At 40.7% G+C, this 25,368-nt stretch overlaps 1 protein-coding gene across 2 annotated transcripts in view; it reads right to left on the reverse strand.

Moving 5' to 3' along the window:
* Window positions 1–25,368, reverse strand: part of LOC116978328 (glutamine--fructose-6-phosphate aminotransferase [isomerizing] 2-like) — a 53,858-nt gene that overhangs the window by 17,435 nt on the left and 11,055 nt on the right. For both annotated transcript variants that reach the window (XR_004413436.1, XM_033029412.1), the window contains exons 3-14: window positions 16,652–16,756; window positions 16,129–16,254; window positions 14,101–14,159; window positions 13,692–13,826; window positions 12,660–12,721; window positions 11,984–12,063; window positions 8,758–8,869; window positions 7,863–8,026; window positions 5,432–5,527; window positions 5,194–5,291; window positions 4,223–4,343; window positions 2,055–2,212 (exon numbers count right to left, since the gene is read on the reverse strand). Coding sequence is in view for 1 of the 2 variants with exons in the window: in XM_033029412.1 (XP_032885303.1) it covers window positions 2,055–2,212; window positions 4,223–4,343; window positions 5,194–5,291; window positions 5,432–5,527; window positions 7,863–8,026; window positions 8,758–8,869; window positions 11,984–12,063; window positions 12,660–12,721; window positions 13,692–13,826; window positions 14,101–14,159; window positions 16,129–16,254; window positions 16,652–16,756 (1,316 nt within the window). In the remaining variant the exon portion in view is untranslated. The remainder of the gene's footprint in view (window positions 1–2,054; window positions 2,213–4,222; window positions 4,344–5,193; window positions 5,292–5,431; window positions 5,528–7,862; window positions 8,027–8,757; window positions 8,870–11,983; window positions 12,064–12,659; window positions 12,722–13,691; window positions 13,827–14,100; window positions 14,160–16,128; window positions 16,255–16,651; window positions 16,757–25,368) is intronic.

Genomic DNA, 25,368 nt, shown 5'->3' on the forward strand with positions numbered 1-25,368 from the left:
GTTTTACAGCATTAGCATAAATAGGTCAGACAATATTGCCCATTATTGTAAAATATGCATTAAATTCATATGAAAACAGTAGAAATAATTGTTCAAGAAGGAACTGCAGATGCTGAAAAATAATTGTTTGTTGGTTTGTGCCAATAACTGCATAATGGAGATCTCAAAGAGATTTTATGATTTATGGGCTTCTTGCAGATTTTTTATTTTATTTCATTTTATTCCAAACAAAAACACTTTTATGGATGAGGTCAGCTTAGAATCCAGCAGAGAGCAATTCAAACAGAGAGCATAATAGAGAAACTGAAGACAAGAACATAACAACTGGTATTATTCTAATACAACATGGGAGTTATAGACTAACCTAAATTTATGTTCTCGTGCCATTGCAAACATATAAATTAACATTTTCATTTTTATACCGTTCATATATAAATAAAAATGTATATTTATTACAAAGAAAATCATTTTAGTTCTTCCATCACACATAGTACGATCTCAGCCAGGAATCACAGTAAAACTGACAAGCCATCATGGTCAGGACTTGGTTGGTGGTGGACTATCAGTCCTACCACCTCATTAACTCCTATTAATATCCCAACATACATTTTACAACTTACTCAGTAGTACTATAAATCTTCTAGTGAACACATTAAATTAAAAAAGAATATGAGAAACAATGCCCCAAATGAGCATATGCCAAACTAAGGGGATTTCTGAACAACTGATAATGGATGACTAGTGTTTCATTGAACTACTTTTTCTTATGCGACCAGGTTCATTCTAGTTTCAAAATTGATTCAGATTGTCATTATATGTCTTCGAAAGTAAATTCTTTAAATTCTTCTCTCAACTAGCTGGTAACATAAGACCTGCTTCTTTCAATAGCTAAAGTAAAATTTGTCTAAAAAGGGAACAATCAGGATCATTTTTTGGAAAAATATTCCATTGCAATGAAAATTATGAGGGATGATGCAGTTATAGTAGGCGTTCGGTTTCTTGAAGGCATCCAAAACTGAAAGCCAATCACTTGGAGTTTCCAACAGCTGCACTGGCAAATTTGCCAGATGAACAATATAAACGGCTAATAACAACCATCATTATTACCGTATTTGCAAGATTTCCACAAGTTATAGAGACAGTACGCACCAAAGTTCATTTAAGGAAAGTGATACAAGGAAAGTGAAACATTCCAAAGAAGTACAGGTATGTAGGTTGACAAAATTGCTGGAGAAACTCAGCAGGTGTGGCAGCATTTATGGAGCGAAGGAATGGGCGGCGTTTCGGGTAGAGACCTGTCTTGACCCGAAATGTGCCTATTCCTTCACTCCATAGATGCTGTCTCACCCTCTGAGTTTCTTCAGCATTTTTGTCTCCCTTCGATTTTTCCAGCATCTGCAGTTCTTTCTTATGTAGGTATAGAAACATAGAAAATAGGTGCAGGAGTAGGACATTCGGCCCTTGGAGTCTGCACCGCCATTCAATATGATCATGGCTGATCATCCAACTCAGTATCCTGTACCTGCCTTCTCTCCATACCCCCTGATCCCTTTAGCCACAAGGGCCACATCTAACTCCCTCTTAAATATAGCCAATGAACTGGCCTCAACTACCTTCTGTGGCAGACAATTCCACAGATTCACCACTATGTGTAAAAAATGTTTTTCTCATCTTGGTCCTAAAAGACTTCCCCCTTATTCTTAAACTGTGACCCCTTGTTCTGGACTTCCCCAACATCGGGAACAATCTTCCTGCAAAATATCACAAATGAGTGACAAAACCCCAGATTGTTCCCAAGATTTTAAAAGGAAGTAACTATAGCCATTTTATCTGCAGTGCCAACAATCTTCAGCGCTTTTCTTGGTTTCAGAATGGTTGCTTTAGATTGGATAATCCCACGTGACCGTTTGCTACAGAGATGATACGTTGACATGTGTTCTCTCCTACCTGCTGAGCCTCGCCACTATTTTCAGTTTTTATTATTAAGTCGTATTGTGTTGTTTCAGTGGTACAGCATAAATAAAAGATAACATTGTTCACAAAAACTCATTAACCTTTGTGCTTGCCACTCCAATTTCAGGTCCAGCATTAATATGTATACCACAATCAGTTTCTCGAGAAATTGAGCTTCCAACTGTGTTGGTAATGCCAACAGTCAAGGCACCACGATTCTTACAATAACGAAGAGCCATGAGAGAATCAGCAGTTTCACCTGTTAAACAAATAGAGTTTGGCATGATATAAAATGATACATTGGCGTAATACAAAATTAGATCATTTTACAGTTATTACCACGATTGGCAGCCCCGCCAAGTTTTTTTTTCTTTTTTTTTTAGTGTGTATTAAAAGTCTGTGTTGATGTTCTCTGGTTTGTTTCATGTGGGGGACGGTGAGGGGTCGGGGGAAACTTTTTTTTCAGTTTCTTACCTTGCCGGAGATGCAATTAATTATCGGATCGCATTCTCCGGTCGCACTGCGGCCTGCCATCGATAGAGTTGGAGGCTTCCTCGGACTGACCTTGGGCCCCACCGCGGGCGTGGACTTACATCAGAATCTATCCCTTGCCTGGGATCACTCTAACCGCTGCCTGTGGACTTTACATCGGGAGCTCGTAGTCTCGGGAGAGGCCGTGAATGTCGGGAGCTCCAACGTCGCGGAAGGTTCAACCAGCCCCGATGCGGGGTTTGATCGCCTGGTGCGGGGGAGCTGACATCCCCCCCATGCAGGAGCTGATCGCCTCGACGCAGTGGGCCCGCCGCTGGCTATGGGAGTCAAGATCATCCCGTCAACAGAGAGCTCGAGGCCCCTGGCTGCGGGAGAGCAAAGGGAAGAGATTGAACTTTTTTTCGCCTTCCATCACAGTGAGGAATGTGGAAGATCTCTGTGATGAATGTTTATGTTAAAATGTGTTTTTTGTGTTCCGTTGCTTTTTATTTTAATGACTGTATGGCAAATGAAATCCCTCGTATGTTGCAAAACATACTTGGCTAATAAAGTATTATTGTGACTGTGATTGTGATTGTTATCTTCTTTCACCTTACTTCAGCGACAATTAATTAATAAGTAAACAATGAATAACTAAGTAAAGATACAAAATGGCAGTAACTCAGTGGGTCAGACATCATCCCTGGTGTATATGGTTGGGTGACATTTGAGATAGAGACCCCTCTTCAGGCTGATTGCAAGGGTGAGAAAGAAGAAAGCTAGAGTGACCACCCACACCTGCAATTAGTCTGAAGAAGGATCTTGACCCGAAACATCAACTATTCATGGTTTTCAATGATGCTGCCTGGCCTACTGAGTTACTCCAGCATTTTGTGTCTTGTGTAAACCAGAATCTGCAGTTACTTGTCTCCACATTATTCAATAATTAGTTTCAGATATCTCTTCTGAATTTCCAGAAAGGATAATTTCTTCATAATTACATATAAATGCACGTTATTAAATGATTTTCACCAGGTGGCGCTAGCAATGGCTGCCTCGCCAACAGTCTGTCTGTCCCTTCCTTCTCTGTTGGTTTATAATATGTGTTAAATTATGTTTTAGTGCCATTTGTTTTATGTGGGGGATGGGGGGGGGGGGGGGGGGGGGGGGGGGGGGGGGGAGAGTAGGTTTGGGGAAACTTTTTTAAAATCTCATACCTCGATGGAGATGTGATTTATTTCCGTATCGTATCTCCGTCCACAGTGCGGACTAACATCAAGGAGTTGGCGGCCTCTGCTGGAGACCGACTTCGGTAGCTCCAACCGCGGGAGCCTGCAGGACTTACCACTGTGGAGCTGGCGATCCCTTTGCCAGGGATCGACCTCGGTAGCTCCAACCGCGCGCGGGAGCCTGCGGACTTAACATCGTGAAGCTCGCAGTCCCTGGTTAGAGACCGACTTCGGGAGCTCCAAGCTGCAGGAGCTTCGACCGCCCCGACGCAGGAGCTTCGACCACCGGCTGCGGGAGCTTCGATCTCCCCGATTGTGGATAGTTCAACCGCGGGAGAAAACGAGGGAAGAAAATTAGACTTTATGCCTTCCATCACAGTGAGGAATGTGGGGAATCCACTATGGTGGATGTTTATGTTAACTTTTATGTAGTTGTGTGTCTTGGTGCTTTTAGTATGGCTGTATGGTAATACGAATATCACTGTACCTTAATTGGTCCACGTGACAATAAAAGACCTTTGAAACCTTTGATCTTTGTATTTAGTTGTTATTTCAAGTTTTATATATACCTGACTGGCTAATGAAGAAACAGACATCATCTCTGAAAACTGGTGTACTTCTGTCCAAGAAATCACTAGCAAGTTCAACCATCACCGGGAGATCAGTTAGTTCTTCCAATGCTTGGCGTGTCTAAATTGACCAAAAATTACAATACAATGCTGGTTATATGGTAGGATTAATAATATAAATAATATAACTTTGTTCAAACTACCTAGAATTATTAACCTTTCAATTACAAGCCGATGCCAGCCAAACATATAATTAGCTCTGATTCTCTTTTATTTGGGATTTTTGAGGGCCATTGTGTTGGGATAATTTATCTGTTCAAGTACGATGGAGTCTTTCACATGCATTCAATGAGACAGATGGGACTTTAAGCCAATATCTTTTCTATGCCAAGATTTATTGGCCCATTATTTGATAAGATGAAATGCTACCAATTTCCTTAAAACTATCACAATTGGCACATTAGACAAAATAAGTTGGTTCCCAGGGATGGCCAATGACGGTAATATGGTAACATATTCCCTCAGCAATCTTTTCACTGACCTTGCTTACAGCACCCTCAGCATCTCCCAATCTCTTTGGCTAATCTCAGCACTGGCCCGATGCCAATACATTTGCCACATTGGTCTGCTCGTGCAGTGTGGCCAGACCCTAATATTTTCTTTCAAACCCTCCATTGACTTCCTCCTACTAAATCAATTCCCCTTAAACCTACTCCAACCCCAGGTGGCTTTTCCTGCAGTTTTCCATTGCAGGCTTCACTTTTTCCCCATGGTCGCAAATTTTTTCACAGGAGGTATATGATGCCTAGCTGGTGACAAAATACAGCAGAGTGTCTTGTATTAAACTGGAAAGGCTTTTTCATGCAATGCTGATTTGACTACTTTCTAAACACTTTTGGTCTCCTGTACCTAAAGACTGGCAAAGAAGATCAAAAGTAAATGAATAGATGACTCTGAATATTCAAACTTACTGCAACTCCAGCGTGGTAACTCGTTCCACACCCAATCAAGAGCAAACGTCTGCATCGTTTTATTTCTTTGATGTGGTCTCTCAATCCACCCAGCATTACTGTAATAAATAAGGGTCTATTTAATGACCCCTTATAAAAAAAAGATGCATTCAAAATGCTAGTGATTTGTCAGCTGCTGAATGACATAATACTTCAAAATGAAGTTACATTTTATGCTTTAAGTGTAACTTTTTATTACCTGTGCCATCTTCAAAATTTACTCTCCCTCGCAATGTATTGACGATAGATTCTGGTTGTTCAAAAATCTCTTTCTGCATGAATGCTTTGAAGTTTCCTGTATTAAAAAAGTAATAAAATTAATCATTATACTGCTATAAATGATTTTAAAATTAACTGGAAGTGGTACATTTAGAAATCTTTGCACTATCTACTGTTCAATGTCGGAATCATAAACCATGCTCAATTTATCCAGCAGTTTATACAAAATCGATATCCTTAATCCAAAAGGGGATAAAAAAAACTATTAAAAATGTTATATGGTTATATGGTTATAAAAAGAATTGGTGGGAAATCTGAGGAACGAATTGACAGCAGAAAGAACAGATAATTAGATAAATTTAATGTTGGAAAATGAGAAATTAATTTCAGATTTTTTTATGATTATAGTAATTATGTATGACGCCATGGAGCATGAACAAATTATTTTTTGGAAATGATAATACAACTGTAGTTTCCTTCATATGTCTACAAGTATAATGACAAATTGACTGATGGAAATATATCACTGAAACAGAAATGTAAGCAGTTGTATGGACTATTAAAAAATAGCAATTTTTTGAAACTGGCTTCCTTCTAAATTTCGCCAGGAAGGAGGCCATTTGGCCCATTGAGGGCTTTCCCAGTTTGCAGAGCAACCTTATTCCAACACGAGCGAGCAACATGAAGGCGGTGTGAGTAGCAAGCCCGTCCCTGGTGCACCACGTGTGGGGCGGTGGGCTCTGCAACTTCCCAGCCTGTTAATTCCCACTTGTTTAACCCCCTCCCCCCATCACTCCGCATTTCTTCCCTCGTGGCCGCTAAGTCTGAAGGAGGGTCCCAACTCGAAATGTCTCCTTTCCATATTCTCCAGAGAGGCTGTCTGATTCGCTGTTACTCTAGCACGGGGTGGGGAACCTGCGGCATTCTAGGCCATTAAGTGTGGCCTTTTGAATGAATCCAAATTTTGTTGAACAAATCCTTTTATTTTTACTTATGTTTTAGTTCGTCTTTTATTATTTTTATTTTAATCTTAAAATGCACGTATTTAAAATTCCCAAAGAGTAAAAGAAGATTCAACAAAATAATCCCCCCCAACTGACGGCCACAATTAAAACATTAGTAAGTCATGAAGTCCGGAATACTTTTTTGTGTTGTTTTTTTCGTTTTGTCTAGCTAAGTTTTTGTTTTTTTAGGTTGTGTTTATGTGTGGGGGGGGGGGGGGGGGTTTGTAACAGGGCTTGCTGTCTCTCCCTTCGGGGGAATGCGACTTTTTTTGTCGTATCCCCCTACTCTGCCTCCTGTCAGGACTCGCCCTGGGCTCGCTCCCGTGAGGGCGGCCCAGCTCGGGGCTGGAACGGCGCTCCCGTGAGGGGCTGAGACGCTCTCGTGTGGCCGGCCCAGCCCGAGGGTAACGGCGCTCCCGTGAGGGCGGCCTGGCGCGGGGCTGAGACGCTCCCGTCGGGGCGGCCCAGCCCGAGGGAAACGGCGCTCCCGTGAGGGCGGCCCAGCCCGAGGGAAACGGCGCTCCCGTGAGGGCGGCCCAGCCCGAGGGAAACGGCACTCCCGTCGGGTCGGCCCAGCCCGAGGGAAACGGTGCTCCGGTGGCTGAAACGGCGTTCTGGCGGCGGCGGCCTGAGTCCGGGGTTCGGCTGCGGGCCAGTGGACGACGTCGTCAACAGCTGCGTCCGCTGGACTGGAGGGCGGCAGCTTCGACCACCCTGGGCCGCGGTGTTTGAGCCGGCCCGTTTGCGGGGTTCGGTGAGCCGCGGGACTGATTTTACCATCGCCTGGTGGGGTATCGCCTCAGCGCAGAGGGAGAAGAGGAGGGAAGAGACTGCAGCCCTAAGATTTTTGCCTCCATCACAGTGAGGAGATGCTGGGTGGACTCACTGTGGTGGATGTTAATTTGCATTTACTGTCTGTTCTGTTGTCTATTATTGTATTATTGTATGTATGACTGCAGGCACAAAATTTCGTTCAGACTGAAACGTCTGAATGACAATAAAGGAAATTCAATTCAATTCAATTTTATTGCCACAAAGAGTTACTCGCTTTGGGCACTCTTATGGGTAGAACACGAGGAATGGATTACTTCAACAACTTTCAAGATTAATGTCGTGAAGTATATCCAATTGAAGTTTCTTGGATGCGGCCTTATTAGATTACAGCTAACTTAATGCGGCATTCCAACATGAAAAGGTTCCCCACCCCTGCCCTAGCATTTTATCTTTTTTGTAAACCAGCATTATGTAAATCTGCAGTTCCTTATTTCTACATGTTTCTCTATTGAACTGGTATTAGATGACATAAATTTATAACACAGTTTCATAAAAAGTATAACCCTGTGTTTGGTTCCTGTAATAAATATGCAATCATTGCTCATTGCACGTGTTTCTACAGCTGCCATTCACCTTTCATGATTTGTTGCAATTCCATTTGCAGAGTATGTACAGTTCTGGATGCTAAATCACCCACTGATCTTTTAGCACGGTGAATGGAGAGACAACCATCCACCACTGCAGCAATGTCATCATCCTCCAGAAACATCACTTGGTTTGTGTGCTCAATGATTGCACTGTTGAAGAATTGATAGATAATTAGCGTTGATGTTGTAATTATTTTATATATATATATATACATATATACATACATATATATACACATACATATATATATATATATATACATATATATACACATACATACATATATACATACATATATACATACATATATACATACATATATACATACATACATATATATACACACATACATACACAATATATCTATATACGCACACAACAACAAAACTGACACAAAAACACAAAATGCATTTTTATTACTTTTTAGGACTCAAAGTGCTGTACTATCACAGCAAAATGGCAATAAGTGCAGAAATGGCAGTATGCATCATCCAAAATCACTAAAAGGGTTCTCCGAGAGCAGTTGTCCACCAGAATGAAGCAAGTGTCAAGTGTTTGCATGGCCTTTCAACAACACTGATTACTGCATTACCAAACAAGTATTTCTTTTTGAGTGGCCAAAGTAGACAACTGCAAGCCATTTCACAAGGCAATGCTCAAAATAACCATAAATTACATCATTATATCTGTGTCCTGTATTCCAAATGTTTGATCAGCATTACAACTGGAATTGCCAGGCCAAATATCATGAAAATGCAAGATTCTTGAAGATGAAAAAAAATTGCATTTTCTTTCCAAAAATATCAATTTTTAAACTCACATAATAGTTAACAATCAAATCTGTTTGTGTTTGATTTCCAAGTAATGATTTCATGCTTACCTAGCATCAGATGCAAAATAAAATTCAACACTTTTCTCCTCTCCAGTGCCATTACAATCTTTGTGCTTAATTTCGTGTGTTTTGGATAAATGGTCATTTTTGTTATTGTTATCTGTAATGAAAAAAAAGAATTGTGCTAAGTAATTTTGTCAAGTCAGCGTAAGGAATCAAGCCCTTCGTCCCAACTTGTCCATGCAGACCAAGTCTCATTTGCCTGAATGATGCCCAAATTCCTTGAAACCTTTTGCGTCCATGTGCCTGTCCAAAGTATATTAAATGTTATAATTGTACCCATCTCTACTTCGCCTGGCAGCTGGTTCAACTTACCCACCATCCTCTGTGTGTAAAGGTTGCCCCTCACGTCACTTTTAAATCTTTCCCTCTCAAATAAATCATGTCCTCTTGTTTTAAATATGTCTAAGGTACACAAAAATGCTGGAGAAACTCAGCGGGTGCAGCAGCATCTATAGATGCTGCTGCACCCGTTGAGTTTCTCCAGCATTTTTGTGTACCTTCGATTTTCCAGCATCTGCAGTTCCTTCTTAAACACCTCTATCCTAACTGATCTTACCCCATATCAATACTCTTCCTGATTTTATATACCTCTGAGGTTACCCTCAGCTCGCTATGTTTCTGGCAGGGGGGGGGGAAGGTCCAGCATTTCCTTATAACTCAAACCCTCAAGTCCCAGTGTCAGCCTTGTATCCATCCTTTCCAGCCTAACAACAGTCTTGCAATTGGTAGGTGACCAGAACAGCACACAAGACTCCAAGTGAACTCCCACCAACATCTTGTACAGTAACAACATGACATCCCAACCATTGTACTCAATGCACCTACCAATGAAGGCTTGCGTGCTTTACACCTTTTTCATCACCCTGCCACTATTACCCCTAAAGTTCTCTGTCCTACAACACTCTCCAGGATCTGACATTTACTGTTCAACTCCTGCCTTAGTTTAATTTACCGATATACAACGCCTTTTACTTGTCCAAGTTAAAGTCCATTGCCATTTCATGGCCCACTTTCCCAGCTCATCTAGATCCTGCCGTAATCATCATCTTCTTCACTGTTCATTATACCATGTCATCTCCATTTCCATCCAAATCGTTAATACAGATGACACACAAATTAGTTTGATGTTGGTTAGAATGAAAATATTTGAGGAAAATCTTTGCAGCTATTCTTACATAAAGGCACGAGATTAGCCACTCTCCAGTTTTCCAATACCGCACCCACGACACAAATATCTCCGACAGGCACCCATCAATCTCTTCCCTGGTTACCCACAATGTCCCAGGATACACTTAGTCCTGGCCCGCTGTTGTATCCAATTTTATTTGGTTTAAGTTCGCCAGCATCTGCTCTTCTGTAATATGGATAATGTTTCAAGACATCTCTACTTCTTTCCAAAATTGCCTAGCTTTCATTACTTCTCCATGGTAAATAGAAATAAAAAGTATTCATGGAGTAATCATCTCCTGTAGCTCCACACATAAGCAACCACATTTATCCTGAAGGGCCCTTATTCTCTCCCGAGTTAACTCTTTCCTCGAAATATATTTACAGAATCTCTTTGGATTTTCCTTTACCTTAACTGTTCTTCACTAAAACTAAACTCTGAATGTAAATCACTAAAATAGAAGTTAAGGATTTAAAAAAATCATATCTTAAAGCTTCAAAGTTTCAAAAGTGCTCTGCAAATTAATTCAAGAAAGATCTGCAGTTTTTCTTGTTAAAACGAGGGTCTGCCTGCTATTTCCCTCAAAGATCCTTTGGTTTGATTTGGAAAAATAGCCAGGAAGATCCAAAGATTCTATAGCTGAGCAAGATAGACCACTCCTTCTAAATGCAATGGGCTAACGTGTAGTACGCAACGGAGCGGAATGTGGGCCTTTTTAAAATCTATTTCAGTAACCCGACCCGACCCGACCCGACCCGTCTCGTCTCGTCTCGTAATCAACGTTGCGGGGGAACAGTTTATGTCAATAAATTATAATTCTGAAAATGAGGAGAAGATTTTTTATCGAAGAACTTTTATTTTTACGAGGATGTTTCTGTAACCGGCTTCCATCTCCGCACTCCGCTATGGGATCTTTGGTGCGGAGACGGAAGCCGGTTACGGAAATGGGGCCGAAAATTACCCATGAATCTGCCCATGACCGTACTACGTCTTTTTTGTCGAGTGATCTATCTTGCTTGCTATAGGATCTTTGGGAAGAACTTCTGATACCCAAGCCAATACTTATTCCCCACAAATTTAAACTGTTTAATTGGCCATTTGCCACTGTCTGGTTTTATCATTTTGGGTTCTCACAGTGTGAATTTGGAATGGTGGACATTCTTGGAAAGAAAAGGGAATAAATTGGCTGTAAAGCATTTTGTGATACCTTTTAAATGCTTTTCTTTGTTTAAATTCCAAGTATAAATTCAGGAGGTTGTTTAGACCAGTGGTTCTCAAATGGGGGTACGCGTACCCCTGGGGGTACGTGAAGGCACTCCAGGGGGTACGTGAGATTTTAAAATATATTTTTGCGCTGGTTAGGGGGTACTTGGCTGAAAAAATATTTCACAGGGGGTACATCACTGAAAAAAGGTTGAGAACCACTGGTTTAGACAATACTAAAGAAATAGTTGACTGGTTAAAAGATTGTCTTCACATAAGAACAAGGTGTAAATGTGTAAACAACAGTAGCTTTAAGGGCCTGTCCCACTATACGTGTTTACCCAAGATCTCTCCCGAGTTAAAAAAAAAATCAAACTCGTGGTAAGTACGTAGAATGTACGTAGAGGGTACATCGGAGCTCGGGATGTCTCTTAGCGGCTCGTAACGCTAACGGCAGGCATTCGGGAAAGGCGGTAAGCTCGTGAAGTTTTTTTAACATGGTGAAAAATGTCCACGAGAGCCCAGAGTAACTATTACGAGCAGCTATAACCATAATTCTCCAAGTTGGAATCAGAAACTTGAATTACCTCGTACAGTGGGACGGGCCCTTTATTATTGATCATGACTCACAATTACACCCAGTACATTCACAATTAACAAGAACAAATTAATGTTTGAGGCTAGAGCCAACATTTGATTGAGTTTAACTTGAACCCAGTCAGATCTTTTTTTTGTTGTTGTTATTTTTTTTTTTGCAGAACTTAAATTAAAAACACAGATCAGTAGTATGGTTCTGAACAATTATTATCTGTCCTACTTATTCACTGACAGCCAACTTACATGCTTGGTACAGGATTGGAATCTGGTCAGTGAAGAGCCTATTCTTACTGCGAATACCGATCAGCAGAGGGCTCCCTCGCCTAAGGGAGATTTAAAAAAAAACCATAATACTGAATTTAATTTTAAATCATATGAAAAAAATGGGAATGTTGTACAAATAATAATTTTTAAAACATTGCCACATTGGCCTTCAGTCAAGGTACTGAGTATAGAAGTTGGAATGTTATGTTACAACTGTGCAAGGCATTGATGAGGCCATGTTTGGAGTATTGTGTTCAGTTTTGGTCATCCTGTTGCTATAGGAAGGATATCATTACGCTGGAAAGAGCGCAGAGAAGATGTATGAGGATTTTGCCAGGATGAGGGCCTGCGTTATAGGGAGAGATTGAGCAAGAGATGTGTAAAATCATGAGGGAGACCGAAAGGGTGAATGCACAGAATCTTTTACCCAGGGTCCAGGTGTCAAGAACCAAAGGACATAGGTTTAAGGTGAGTGGGAAAAGTTTTAATAGGAACCTGTGGGGCAGTTTATTTACACAGCTTAAATTGTCAGTGGGTATATGTAATGAGATGCCTGCAATAAACATTAACTTTTATGAAATAAGCTAGTAAAAAGTAAAACAGTGCTCAATGACTTGGCAAAGAAGCTCAAACAGAAAATATACTGGACACCAACCTTGTAGCAACTGCTTCATTTGGGAAATGTCTGCTCTTGAAAACAAGTGCAAATGCTCCTTCCTGGAAGGATAAAAAAAAAGAGAAATTTTTCTGGTGAAAATCATTCTTTTGATACCAGAAGAATATGAAGTCATTGAGTGATACAGTGTAGAAACAGGCCCTTCGGCCCAACTTGCCCACACTGGCCAACATGTCCCAGCTACACTAGTCCCACCTGCCTGCGCTTGGTCCATATCCCTCCAAATCTGTCCTATCCATGTACCTGTCTGTTTCTTAAATGTTGGGATAGACCCAGCCTCAACTACTTCCTCTGGCAGCTAGTTCCATACATGTGAAAAATTGACCCCTCGATTCCCCTACTCTGGGCAAGAGATTCTGTGCATCCACCCGATCTATTTCTCTCATGATTTTAAACACCTCAATAAGATCACCCCTCCTCCTCCTGTCTGCCAAGGAATAGAGACCCAGCCTACTCAACCTCTCCCTGTAGCTCACACCCTCTAGTCCTGGCAACATCCTCGCAAATCTTATCTGAACCCTTTCAAGCTTGAAAATATCTTTCCTATGACTTGGTGCCCAGAACTGAACACAATACTCTAAATGTGGACTCACCAATGTCTTATACAACTGCAACATGACCTCCCAACTTCTATACTCAATACTCTGATTGATGAAGGCCAATGTGCCTTTTTGACCACCCTTTCTACCTGCGACTCGACCTTCAAGTCGAGTCGACCTTCAATATGTGTGTCTCTTTGGTATTGTTATTTAATTGAAATATCAGATAGTAGCCTTTATTATAGCACATATCAAAGAGAACATTTAGCTTTCATGAAAAATGTTTACTTATCAAATGTCCCACATAAAATTGATGAAACTCGGTTGGAAAACACTGGAAAGAGTATCTGAACCAGAATACTATAAATACTGTATATAAATGCATAAACTAGAAGACCATGTATATAAATACCGTTAATTTGGAATTTACCATGTAAACATTTTTTAAATAAAAGAATTAATTGCAGCTCACCAGTTGTTGAACAACCCTTTCCACCACAGCAGAGAATCCAATGTCTTCATCTTCTCGGTTGTCATACAGATACTTTGTTAGTTTAGGAATCACCTCAGTATCTGTCTCAGATTCAAAAACGTAATCTTTGCTTTCCTATATTGATAAAGCAGATAATTAATATATTGAAACCATGTTGGCACCAACTTGGGGCAAGGCCACGACCTCCGGAAAGCAAGTTGTCACAAGTTGTCCAATATGAGTTGTTCTGCCACTAACCTTTTAAAAATAACATATCACGCTCATTTTCTCCATGATTTAGACTTTTATATTAGCACATTGTTAATTAACCGTTCAACTGAAACGTAACCTAATTAAAATATATTTTATGACAATTAATTTTTGACAAGCATATCAATATTCTACTTACCAGTAATTTTCTTAAATCTTTGTAGTTTGTGATAATTCCATTATGAACAACAACAAATTCTGAAAAAAATAAAAGCAATAAGGTTGAACCTGCAAGTCAAATTTTTACATTCATACAAATTTAAAATGCATTATGATTCCACAAGTTTTTAAAATCAGCTGAATGATAAGGATGAATCATCAACTGTATTGCGTATCCAATGATTGTGATGTTGCAATTCTTGGAAGCTAGGAATTCCCTTTTTACAAGGAATTCTTTGTGGTTCTCAAAACAAATCGTTGTTAGTGTTCTAACAAACTAGTAAGACATGAGATTCAGATTTAGATTAATTGGATGTTTAAATCAGATGAGACCAAAGGATAATTAAACTACAATTTGTGCTCACGTTACTGATAACTGAAAATCCTTTCCTATTTTTGAAAAAAGTATACTGCTCCTTTACTGTAATGAACACATACAAAATATTGCCACTGATACACAGGGATGACAGGTACCACATATCTAGTATCTTCCAAAGCATCCATCTGAAATTTCATTGTAAATAGGTGGATTCCCTATTAGGTACATTTGGCTAGTAACTAACAATCTGGAAAGTGCTGTTCCAGAGAAGTCAATGGTACCATTCTTTGGAAAAACTAGTATCAATTGATATGTTTTTACACTTTAAAAAGCTTTCCAATTAAATGTTAAAACGCGTTGGAACAAATGGACTGTGAACGAACATCAGTACAGATTTTTCAAAGAAAAATGACAGCATCCGAATAGCACAGTCAAAGTAACACAGTTGCCACCAACTTGGGGTGAGGCATAAATATCCCACGACCTCCGAAAAGCAAGTTGTCACAAGTTGTCCAATAAGAGTTGTATTGCCACTAACCTTTTAAAAATAGCATATCACGCTCATTTTCTCCATAGTTTAGACTTTTATATTAGCATGTTGTTAATTAACCGTTCACCTGAAACGTAACCTAATTAAATAGATGTTTAACTATTAACTATCCTTTAGCTGTCAAGTGATGCATTCTTTAAGGTAGTGTTGGGGAGTTGCTGCCTTCAAATACATGTACTGCCATAGTTCTACAGTGAATAGGGAGCTTCAAGATTTAGACCCATTAACAGTGAAAGATTGCCAATACATTTCCCAGTTGTCTGCTGCTTAGTTTGGAGGAGAAATTAGGCTGTAGTGTTACATCGCCCCTGTTGCCTTTATCCTCCTGGGAAATGGATGTTGCAAGTTTGGGAAGTATAGTTAAGAAAGTTTTGGCGACTTGCTACAGTAGTGCATCTTACAGGTGATGCAGGTGGAGGGAGTAGAATTTTGGTATATTGAATGAGACGTCAAACAAGCAAGTTGATCTATTCTGGATGGTATTACATTACACTGATGCAAGTGAGAGCATTCTGTCTCTCTGTGGAGAAAACCTCATTGCATTGTTCAAAATGCAACGCTCATCATTTTGGATCTTTAGGGGAAAAATGCAGGATAAGGGAGAAGATTAAAAAAGTGAACTTGAAGCCGAGGATAAATCATGATTTTATTAGATGGTGATGGATTTCAGGAGCCATGTAGCCTATTGTTAAAGAACACAACAAACCCTCAACCACTACCACTTAACAGGCAAATGGCAAATAAAGATGTAAAATTACCTCCAATACCTCAAAAAATATAGCCATTCATTTATTGTCACTGCCACAATCCTGTAACCTCCCCAATTCCATCCCATTCCTCACCACTAAATAACATTGTGACTGTACCTCTACGCCACAGACTCAAATAATTTACAAGGAATCACCATCATTTTCAGATGGGTAAATAGGGATAGTTATTGAACTCAGTTTTATTTTATCATGACTGCCGACTCCATTTTATTTCCTGGATCTAACAAATATAGTCAGAGCACCTACCACTCAGATGAGTTTTTGGTTATATCCCAATGACATGGCATCCTATTGGGATTTAAAACAGTTGAACAAAGTTAACAATTCAATTTATCAGTGCCCATTATTTTCAACATATCAAAAACATACCATTGTTTTTATCAGATCGATGAGGATGACTGTTCACTTCATTTGGAACTCCATGTGTTGCCCAGCGGGTGTGAGCAATTCCAAAATGTATTTCAAATTCCTTGTTGATGTCCAAAGATACTTGCTCTGAAAACAAAATAATTCTCATACTCTAAAGTGCCATGTTTAAGTATGAATATTCATCAATGGGAAGGTGACAATGAGGCATACAATTAGCAATATTAATTGAAACGGGTCAGAGATCTAGATTAGGGGAAGGACGGAGAGAGAGGGAAAGCAAGGGGTATTTAAAGTTAGAGAAGTCATTATTCATACAAGGTACACAAAAAAGCTGGAGAAACTCAGCGGGTCCAGCAGCATCTATGGAGCGAAGGAAATAGCAACGTTTCGGGCCGAAACCCTTCTTCATTATTCATACAGTTGGGTATGAATGATTTCTCTAACTTCAACCCTTGCTTTCCATCTCTCTCTCTCTGTCCCTCCCCCACACTCGCTATCAAAAATTAAATTTATTAGCACTTACCATCAAGTTTTTCAGCCAGGGCCTTTACTTTGCCTCTGTTTCTGAAGAGACAAATATGGCTGCCAAATGTTTGATCTTTGTTACAGCTTTCATCAACTGCTATTCCTGGTATTTAAAACAGTTATTATTCAGAAATGAAAGTGTATTTGATCAATTTATACAGAAGAATGTATACATTTAGATATTTAATATATCACACCGAGTTTAAAATTGATATTTCTTATTTCAATGCTATCTAAGAAAATTTATTGTGTTATTCTATTGTCATACATAAAACATTTTGTGGCATATTTAAGCTTTTCAATACTGGATAAAACGTGTTAATTTACTTTTTGCAGTATTTAACAGGCTGCCATTTCAGTAATCTAATTGGTCTGGGGTTTGGTACAGCTCTTCAATTGCTAATCTAATCCTCTCACACTCGTACTGTCATTGTCTTGTGTTTTTGTTGAAGACAAATGTTGTTGCTGTATTGGTGACTCTCAGATTGTAATAGAATCACGTCTTCCATCTTCTTCAGTGGGCATAACAGATGCGGCTGCTGGGCTCAAATTACACCGTACCTTTTCCCTCAATAGTGCACATTTTTGCTGACCATCACTTGATGTCTAAAGGACCTGTCTCACTTGGGCGTCATTTGTGCGTCATTTACGCGTCACGACTGCAAATGACGCCCAAGTGGGACAGACCCTTAACTTGTGCATTGTGTTCAAGAGAGTCAAGCGTGTTTTACGGTCATATGTCCCGAAAGGAAACAATAAATGTCTTACTTGCAGCAGCACAACACGTACGTAAACAAAGTACTCAGTGGATACCATAATAAAAGACTACGAGAAAAAGAAATTCACACCCAAATGCACCACATTCCATCAGCTGCCTGCCCAACAAGCACATCTACTTCACCAGCACATCTGCCCTTCCCCCTTCGACCCAAACCAAACATACATGTTGAGAACCAATTTAGGTTACTGTAATTTAAAGATACAGCATGGAAACAAGCCCTTCGGCCCATTGAGACCAGGTCAACCAACAATCATCCTTCACACTAGTTCTATCCTACACACCAGGGATCATTTACAGAAGCCAATTAACTTACAAACCCAGGGGCGGAAAACCCGGGGGGGGGGGGGGCAGGGGGGACATCCCCCCTCTGTTTTGAGAGGTGGGGGACATTCCCCCCAAGTTTTTGTAATCCGGATTTTAAAACCCGGTGAAATCTCCGCTTTCCGCGAGACAGTGGGGGTGGGACTGCTGATCGAGACGTCGGTCAGCAGGCAATGGGGGCGGGACATTATGATTCAGCGCGATCATTGGAGGAGGAGGAGTGGGGGAGGTGTGTGTGGGACTGAGGATAGAGTGCGATGATTGGAGGAGGGAGACGTGCCCAAACACTCTCGGCACAGACCTGCGCCTCATCCGCAGCCAGGATCGATCCCGGCTGGGTCTCCAGTGCTGTCCCGTACCCACCCGAGTGCCCCCCCCCAGGGGGGCCAGAGAGGTCGGGAGTCAGATGGGAGCTGTACCCCCAGGCCCACAGCCAGCGAAGAGAAGCAGCGCTAAACCCAGCTCAACTCTGCCTGTCCCGCCAGGTTAACCTGCCTGGGCTTGCGGGAAATATGGCCAGTGCAGAGAAGCAGCGCTGGTGCCCCGTCAGTCCAGGCAGGGCTGTAGGTTAACCCGGCGGGACAGGCAGAGTTGAGCTACATTTAGCGCTGGATTGAGCCTCCGAAGCCTCGCACGCACGTATATGTGTGTGAGAGTGCGCATGCACGCGCAGCCGGCAAAAAATTGTCTCCCCCTTGTTCCCCGGTCCCCTCCATATTTTGATAGCGATTTTCGTGCAGACCTGTACATCTTTGGAATGTGCGAGGAGTCTGGAGCACCCGGAAAAAACCCCATGTGGTCAAGGGAGAACATACAAATTCCATACAGATAGCACCCGTAGTCAGGACCAAACCCAGGGTTCTGGCGCTGAGCCACCCTAATTTAACTCAACTATGGCTTAGGTGGACTATTAGTTTTGCTCCCAGAATGGTGGGAGTTCAGTCAGCAAGGTGAACCTTGGCAAGTCAGATTAGAAGGATCAACAGAAAATTATTTTATCAACAAGGATAATGTACTTGCAACACGTGATGCTATGGATAAAGTCTGTAAGAAGGAACCAAAATGCTGATCAAAGATTACTGTGGGTACACAGGAATGTAGAGGCATGGTTGTAATCAGATCAGTGTTAATCTTATTAAATGGTGGAGCAGGTTTGAGGTGTCGCAATGCTCTTAATATATATGCATGTCGCAGTGCCTTGGATGAATAGCATGAGCACTTAAAGATCAAATTACCACAGTAAATTGAAAAAACTAATATATAGACACCACAGATTTAAAAACAATTAGGAAAATGGGAAAGGAATTCAGACTGCAGTGAGAGTGGTATTTCGATGCCCTTCTGATAATGGATGTATAGCTGTGCACAGCAGCTAGACAAATATGTAGCAAGAGATGTTTCAATGGGGCTTTTAACTTTCATTTAAATTAGGATTAGCAAACTAGTCTGTCAGATACAGTGAATTCTTTTAATTTCCAAATAGAATTTTGCAATAATATCCTGCTATAGCGAGACACGTGTTGTTAAACAAAGTGATCTTCTTTAAGTTGAACAAAGACCAGCTCACACGTGACTGGGGAGGGTTCTCCCAAAGTTCTGTGTGTATCACCGGGCACACCCCTAAGCCACGTGACGACTTCTTCCCGCCAAATCTAGTCACGTGACCCTGCCAGTCCTAGGGCCGAGGGTTGGCCCAGTACGTGGCCTAACCACCGGCTGGCGCCACACTGCAACCAAATGATTCTGCATCACAGATAAATGATCAAAGGGAAAGATCATATAAGATAGTTATTTGCCAGATAGACTAAAAGTTAAGACCCTAAGTTTTGCAGTAAGGCTAACTGCCAAAGGGCACCTCAGCATGTTGAAATATTAAACTGAACACATTTGTTAATGGTTAAAACAGGGGAAGATATGTGGAAAATAAATAAAACCACTTCATAGCCCTAAGAGGTGAAGAATTCGACTTGGCAAAAAGAAAACCTGCCAAAATGGAGGTGAACTAAATCTAATCCAAAAAGCATACCAAGCTAATGTAGATTCTGGTGATTGAAGGAGATACAAGGTGGAAGCAGTGATTAAAACAGATAAAAAAGCTACAAAAAGGGGGAGTACATACGAATTAAATTAAAATGAACACGTGTTTTTGGATGTCTTAAGAAGAAATAGGTTGAAAGTAATAAAGATCTTTTAAAAAATGGTAATGGCATTAATAAAAAGAAGGCAATGGTACTTTTATTAATTAGTTTGCACCACTATTTACAGTAGAACAAGAGGTCTGCATGCCAAGTCACATTGAATCAGGCAATGGGACTCGCTGAAATTCATGCAAGCAAAAGGGGAGCATGGTGGCGCAGCTGCTAGAGCTGCTGCCTCATGGCACCAGCGACCTGCGTTTGATCCTGACCGCCATCAGTGTGGAGTTTCCACATTCTTCCTGTGACATTGTGGTTTTCATTTGGGTGCTCTGGTTTCCTCCCATATACCAAAGACATGGAGGTTTGTAGGTTAATTGGACTCTGTAAATTGCCCCTAATGTGTAAGGAGTGGAGTGGATGTGGAAGTGGGATAACATGAAACCAGTGTGCACATGTGATTGATAGTCCGCATGGACTCAGTGGGCTGAAGGTCCTGGTTCCATGTTGATTCACTAAACAAAACAATGGGAAAAATAAGGACACTAAAGAACAACAAGTCAGCAGGACCAAATGATTTCTGCCCTACAGACTTAAGGCCATAAAGTCATAAGGGATAGGAGTAGAATTAGGCCATTCGGCCCAACAAGTCTACTCCGCCATTCAATCATGGCTGATCTCTCTATCCCTCCTAACCCCATTCTCCTGCCTTCTCCCCATAACCTCTGACACCTGTACTAATGAAAAATCTATCCATCTCTTCCTTAAAAAATATCTAACTTGGCCTCTACAGCCTTCTGTGGCAAATAATTCCACAGATTCACCACCTTCTGAATTAGACATTTTCCTCATCTCCTTCCTAAAAGAACATCCTTTAATTCTGAGACTATATCCTCTAGTCCTAGACTCTCCCACTAGTGGAAACATCCTCTTCACATCCACTCTATCCAAGCCTTTCACTATTCTGTACCTGTCAATGTGGTCCCCCCTCAGTCTTCTACTACTTGTACCAGCGAGTACAGGTCCAGTGTCGACAAACACGCATCATAGGTTAACCTACTCCTTCCTGGGATTATTCTTGTAAACCTCCGCTAGACCCTCTCCAGAGCTAGCACATCCTTCCTTAGATATGGTGCCCAAAATTGCTCACACTATCCCAAATGCTTGCCTTACCAGAGCCTTATAGAGCCTCAGCATTACATCCCTGTTTTTGTATACAAGCATTCTTGAAATAAATGCTAGCATCGAGTTTGCTTTCTTTACTACCGTAAGTGATGAAATAGCCAATCCTGTAATTAACAATCTTCAAAAAACGTGTGAAATTTGGAAAAATAAATCACACCACTCTTCTATTAAGATGAAAGATGGAAAACATGCCTTTATGCAGTAGTAAGACTAAGGTTTGTCCATTTGCAGATGCGTCTATAATTAAGGATAGAGTGATTGCAAAACCTTGAAAATTTTCCACTTATCCTGCACAAATTCTTGAAGGATCCTTAAATATCTTTATTTTTTAACCATAATTGTTAGTTCCTCACTATATAATCAGCTGTATTCTTATAATCCTCTGTAATTTTCAAAGACTAATTTAGTTGCAAGACTATTTCATCTCCAAGACCCCAGGCAATGGAACTGTACATCTAAACTTGTTGTTCTTTAATATGTATTTCTTTGACCAAATGTTTTTCTTGTCTATCCAAATCTGTCCTTCCACCTAGGTGTCAAATATTATTTGACAAGGCTCATTTTAAATGCCTTTGGATGTTAGCTTAATTTAAAGCCTCCATGTTAAAGCAACGTGTAACTGTTCTTAAACAGTGAGCGACACACAAACACACACAGACACAGAGTTAAAAAAATGGGTGGTTATGAACGTCTGCAGAAAGCTCTCCTCCCTTTCCTTGCAGCTGCTTGCACGCTCTATGGACCTTCTGCTAATTCTTCCAGTCATGTTGTTTTGCAAGGGAAACACCTATAATAAACAAATTTATTGGAGCAAATCCTTTGTGCGAAAGTTTTGCAGCAAGACTTCAGCACTCATTGCACTAGCCCACAGAAATAAGTATGGAAAGCATCAAACTCTTTTAAAATTGCATCAACTAACGTACAATTAACCTGTAGGCAGTTGATTTCCTATTTTAAAAAAGTGCTGTTGAGCAGCCCTCAGCTGAGTAAGGTTATGAGGGTGTGGAGGCTGTAAAACTAGCAGCGTCAACATTGTTCACTGACCAGAATTCAAAATGTACATATTATTCACATTTCTTGCAGCCATTCATTGTGTGTGCTCATGATCCGACCCATATGGTAATATCCTGTAAAAGTACACACTCAACAAACTTCTATTAAAACAAACCTTGCTTTTGAATTTTGTAGTCACTATCATCAAGGAAGAGAATCAGTGGGATTTTTTTTGTCAAAATGTTCAGTATTTGCCTTTTTTACATAATATAGCAAAATGAATAAACAGGATGAAATGTAATTTTTTTTTAAATCTTCAATACAGCAGAACTCACTCATTGGTACTGTATGAAGTGTCAGCCTAGATTATGTTCTCAGAATCTTTGAGCAGGCCCAGAACCTATGACCTTTGACTGCAATGTGAGAGTACGACTACTTAGCCAAACTTGTCAAATAAATCATACAAATCCATTTCTGTTACATGCAACTCTGAACTGCACAAGTCCTGTTCAATGATCACTCTTACCCGCACTAATTTACATTGGCTCCCCATTCCGCTTATCAAACAAAACATAATCCTTATCCTGGTCTTCAAATTCCCTGCATAATGTCTTAACCGACATCTCAATTGACCGCTTGACCTTTGTGATCCTTCCTGAATCCTTTGATCCTCTGACTTTTTTGGGCAATTGGCTTCTTTTATTCACTATTTGTGATGGAGTCTTTATCAACCTCAGCCATAAATCTCTGCAACTTTCTCAAAAATCTCCATCTCAGGACTTTTAGAAATTACTGAAAACCTGTCCCTGTTGCCTAACTTTCAGTCACCACTCCCTGTCTCCGAGGCTGCACCACTGTTCTTCTATTTCAATGTCAGTGTTTTTTACAATAGCAGCATGACACAACTTCAAATTACAGGTCTCATGTAAAATTAAATATTTCTTGCCTACATGTTTTTGACACTCTTTGTTCCTTTAATGGATTGTTATTCTTTTGGGTATGCATGTACTCCATATTCTTCCATCAAGGCTGTGAAAGAGCCTGCATTATGTGTTTTAACATCACTCCAATTGGCTTCATTCATCAACACACAGGTCCACATGGCTGGAAGCAAACAGTTTTGCAGTTGTACTCCTCCATCTCCCCAAGAGGGCTGGGAAATCACAGTCATTGAATATTTAAGACAGAAGTTGATAGATTTTTGTATTATTATTAAGGAATATGGGAAAAGGGCAGGAAGGAGGCACTGAGATATAAGATCAGACATGGTCTGATGGAGTAGGCACAAAGAGCTAAAAAGTATATGCTTAATTCTATTTCTTACATTCCTTTTATCAATGGGACAAGGAGTCAAAATAAAAGCAAATTAGTTCCATGGGACACAAACTAGCTGAAACAAGCCCATTTCCAAACCAGCATGTTCAATTTGAGCAGGAGATGGAATTCAGTTGACCAGTGTTGGTAACAAAGACATTGTTGGTAAGGGGTTAGAGAAGGTAGGGCAAGATTGTCCAGAGATGTAGTTACTTGCAATCGGGGGAAACAATAGTCTGGCGCGCAGGGGAATTGGAGTCATCATATAGCTATCATTTAGCTAGAGCCCACTTCATGAATAGTTTGGAGATTAGAGCAGAGAGAACAAATCCAAAGGTAGGTAGATCAGAATGATCTAAAGAGTGGAACCTCTAATAGTTGGTATAGAGAGGAGGCTGGTGGGGACAGTGAAAATATGGTAAGGAAACAATGGTAAGGTAGAGTTGGAAAGAACTGATAAGATTGAGAGTGGATAAAATGGAAGTGGCATTGGAAGATAGGATGGCACCCAGTACAAGTGCCTCATGTCTCCAGCAACATGATCATGGATCCAATTTGTTTGTGCTTTTGTTTAGTTTTGTTTTGTTTATTGTCACGTGTACCATGGTACAGTGAAAAGCTTTAGAAACATAGAAAAATTGGTGCGGAGTAGGCCATTCGGAGCACTGCCATGCAATATGATCATGGCTGATGAAGGGATAAAGGCTGATAATATGATAAAGGGAATAACATGAGTAACGTTTAGTGTAAGATAAATTCTAATGCTTCATCTTCAGAAGTAATAAAAATTCCTTGGTGTCTCATTTATCCAAATGTTTTTTCTAATTGGGCTGAATATGCCACGGAATGGCAGTGAATTTATGTTACCTATGTGAATATGGGAAGCCCTGAAGTTTCTTCCTGCTCGTTGTGGTAACGTTTGTTGTGCTCTGATGTTGAATCTGGTACTAGTGTACCAGTCCATTCAAAGGAATAGTGATGGGCTCCTTGGTATGAGCCAGTGGTCAAAAATATTTGTGCCTGATACTTTTTAAACAAGTACATAAATGAATGGTAGTGATCATTGCCAATTTGAATAGTTGCCATTGGGATGTTGGCCTGGGAGATTCTCTGCTGGGGAATTAAACATGTCAGTCATGTACTTAATGACATCATTCACCACACAGCATAAATTTCCTTCGATGCCAGCAAAGTCAGAACATCTGGGAGGGGAGGGGGAGAAAGAGAAAGGGAGACCTACAATCTTTACTAGTCCACAGAAAAATAGCTAACATCATTATTTTTTTTCAATTTTAAAAAAGGACAGTGGTGTCATACTGATATCCTGTGCACAGCATCTTTAATTTAGAACTACAGCATTGAAACAAGCCCGCCGGCACATCGAATCCAAGCCGACCAGTGATCACATGGTGGCGAAACGGTAGAGTTGCTGCCTTACAGCGCTTGCAGCACCGGAGACGCGGGTTCGATCCCGACTGTGGGTGCTGTCTGTACAGAGCTTGTACGATCTCCCCGTGATATCGTGGGTTTTCTCCGAGACCTTTAGTTTCCTCCCACGCTCCAAAGAAGTACAGGTATGTAGGTTGACAAAATTGCTGGAGAATCTCAGCAGGTGAGGCAGCATTTATGGAGCGAAGGAATAGGCGGCGTTTCGGGTAGAGGCCCGAAATGTCGCCTATTCCTTCACTCCATAGATGCTGTCTCACCCGCTGAGTTTCTCCAGCATTTTTGTCTCCCTTCGATTTTTCCAGCATCTGCAGTTCTTTCTTATGTAGGTATGTAGGTTAATTGGCTTAGTATATTTGTAAATTGTCCCTAGTGTGTGTAGGGTGGCGTTAATGTGCGGGGATCGCTGGTCGGTGCAGACTCGGTGGGCCGAAGGGCCTGTTTCCACGCTGTATCTCTAAACTAAACTAAACTAAACTAAACTAAACGTAGTTCTATCCTAAACACTAGGGACAATTTACAGAAGCCAACTAACCTACA

The sequence above is a fragment of the Amblyraja radiata genome, chromosome 11 (assembly GCF_010909765.2).
Source record: "Amblyraja radiata isolate CabotCenter1 chromosome 11, sAmbRad1.1.pri, whole genome shotgun sequence".
NCBI lineage: Eukaryota > Metazoa > Chordata > Chondrichthyes > Rajiformes > Rajidae > Amblyraja > Amblyraja radiata.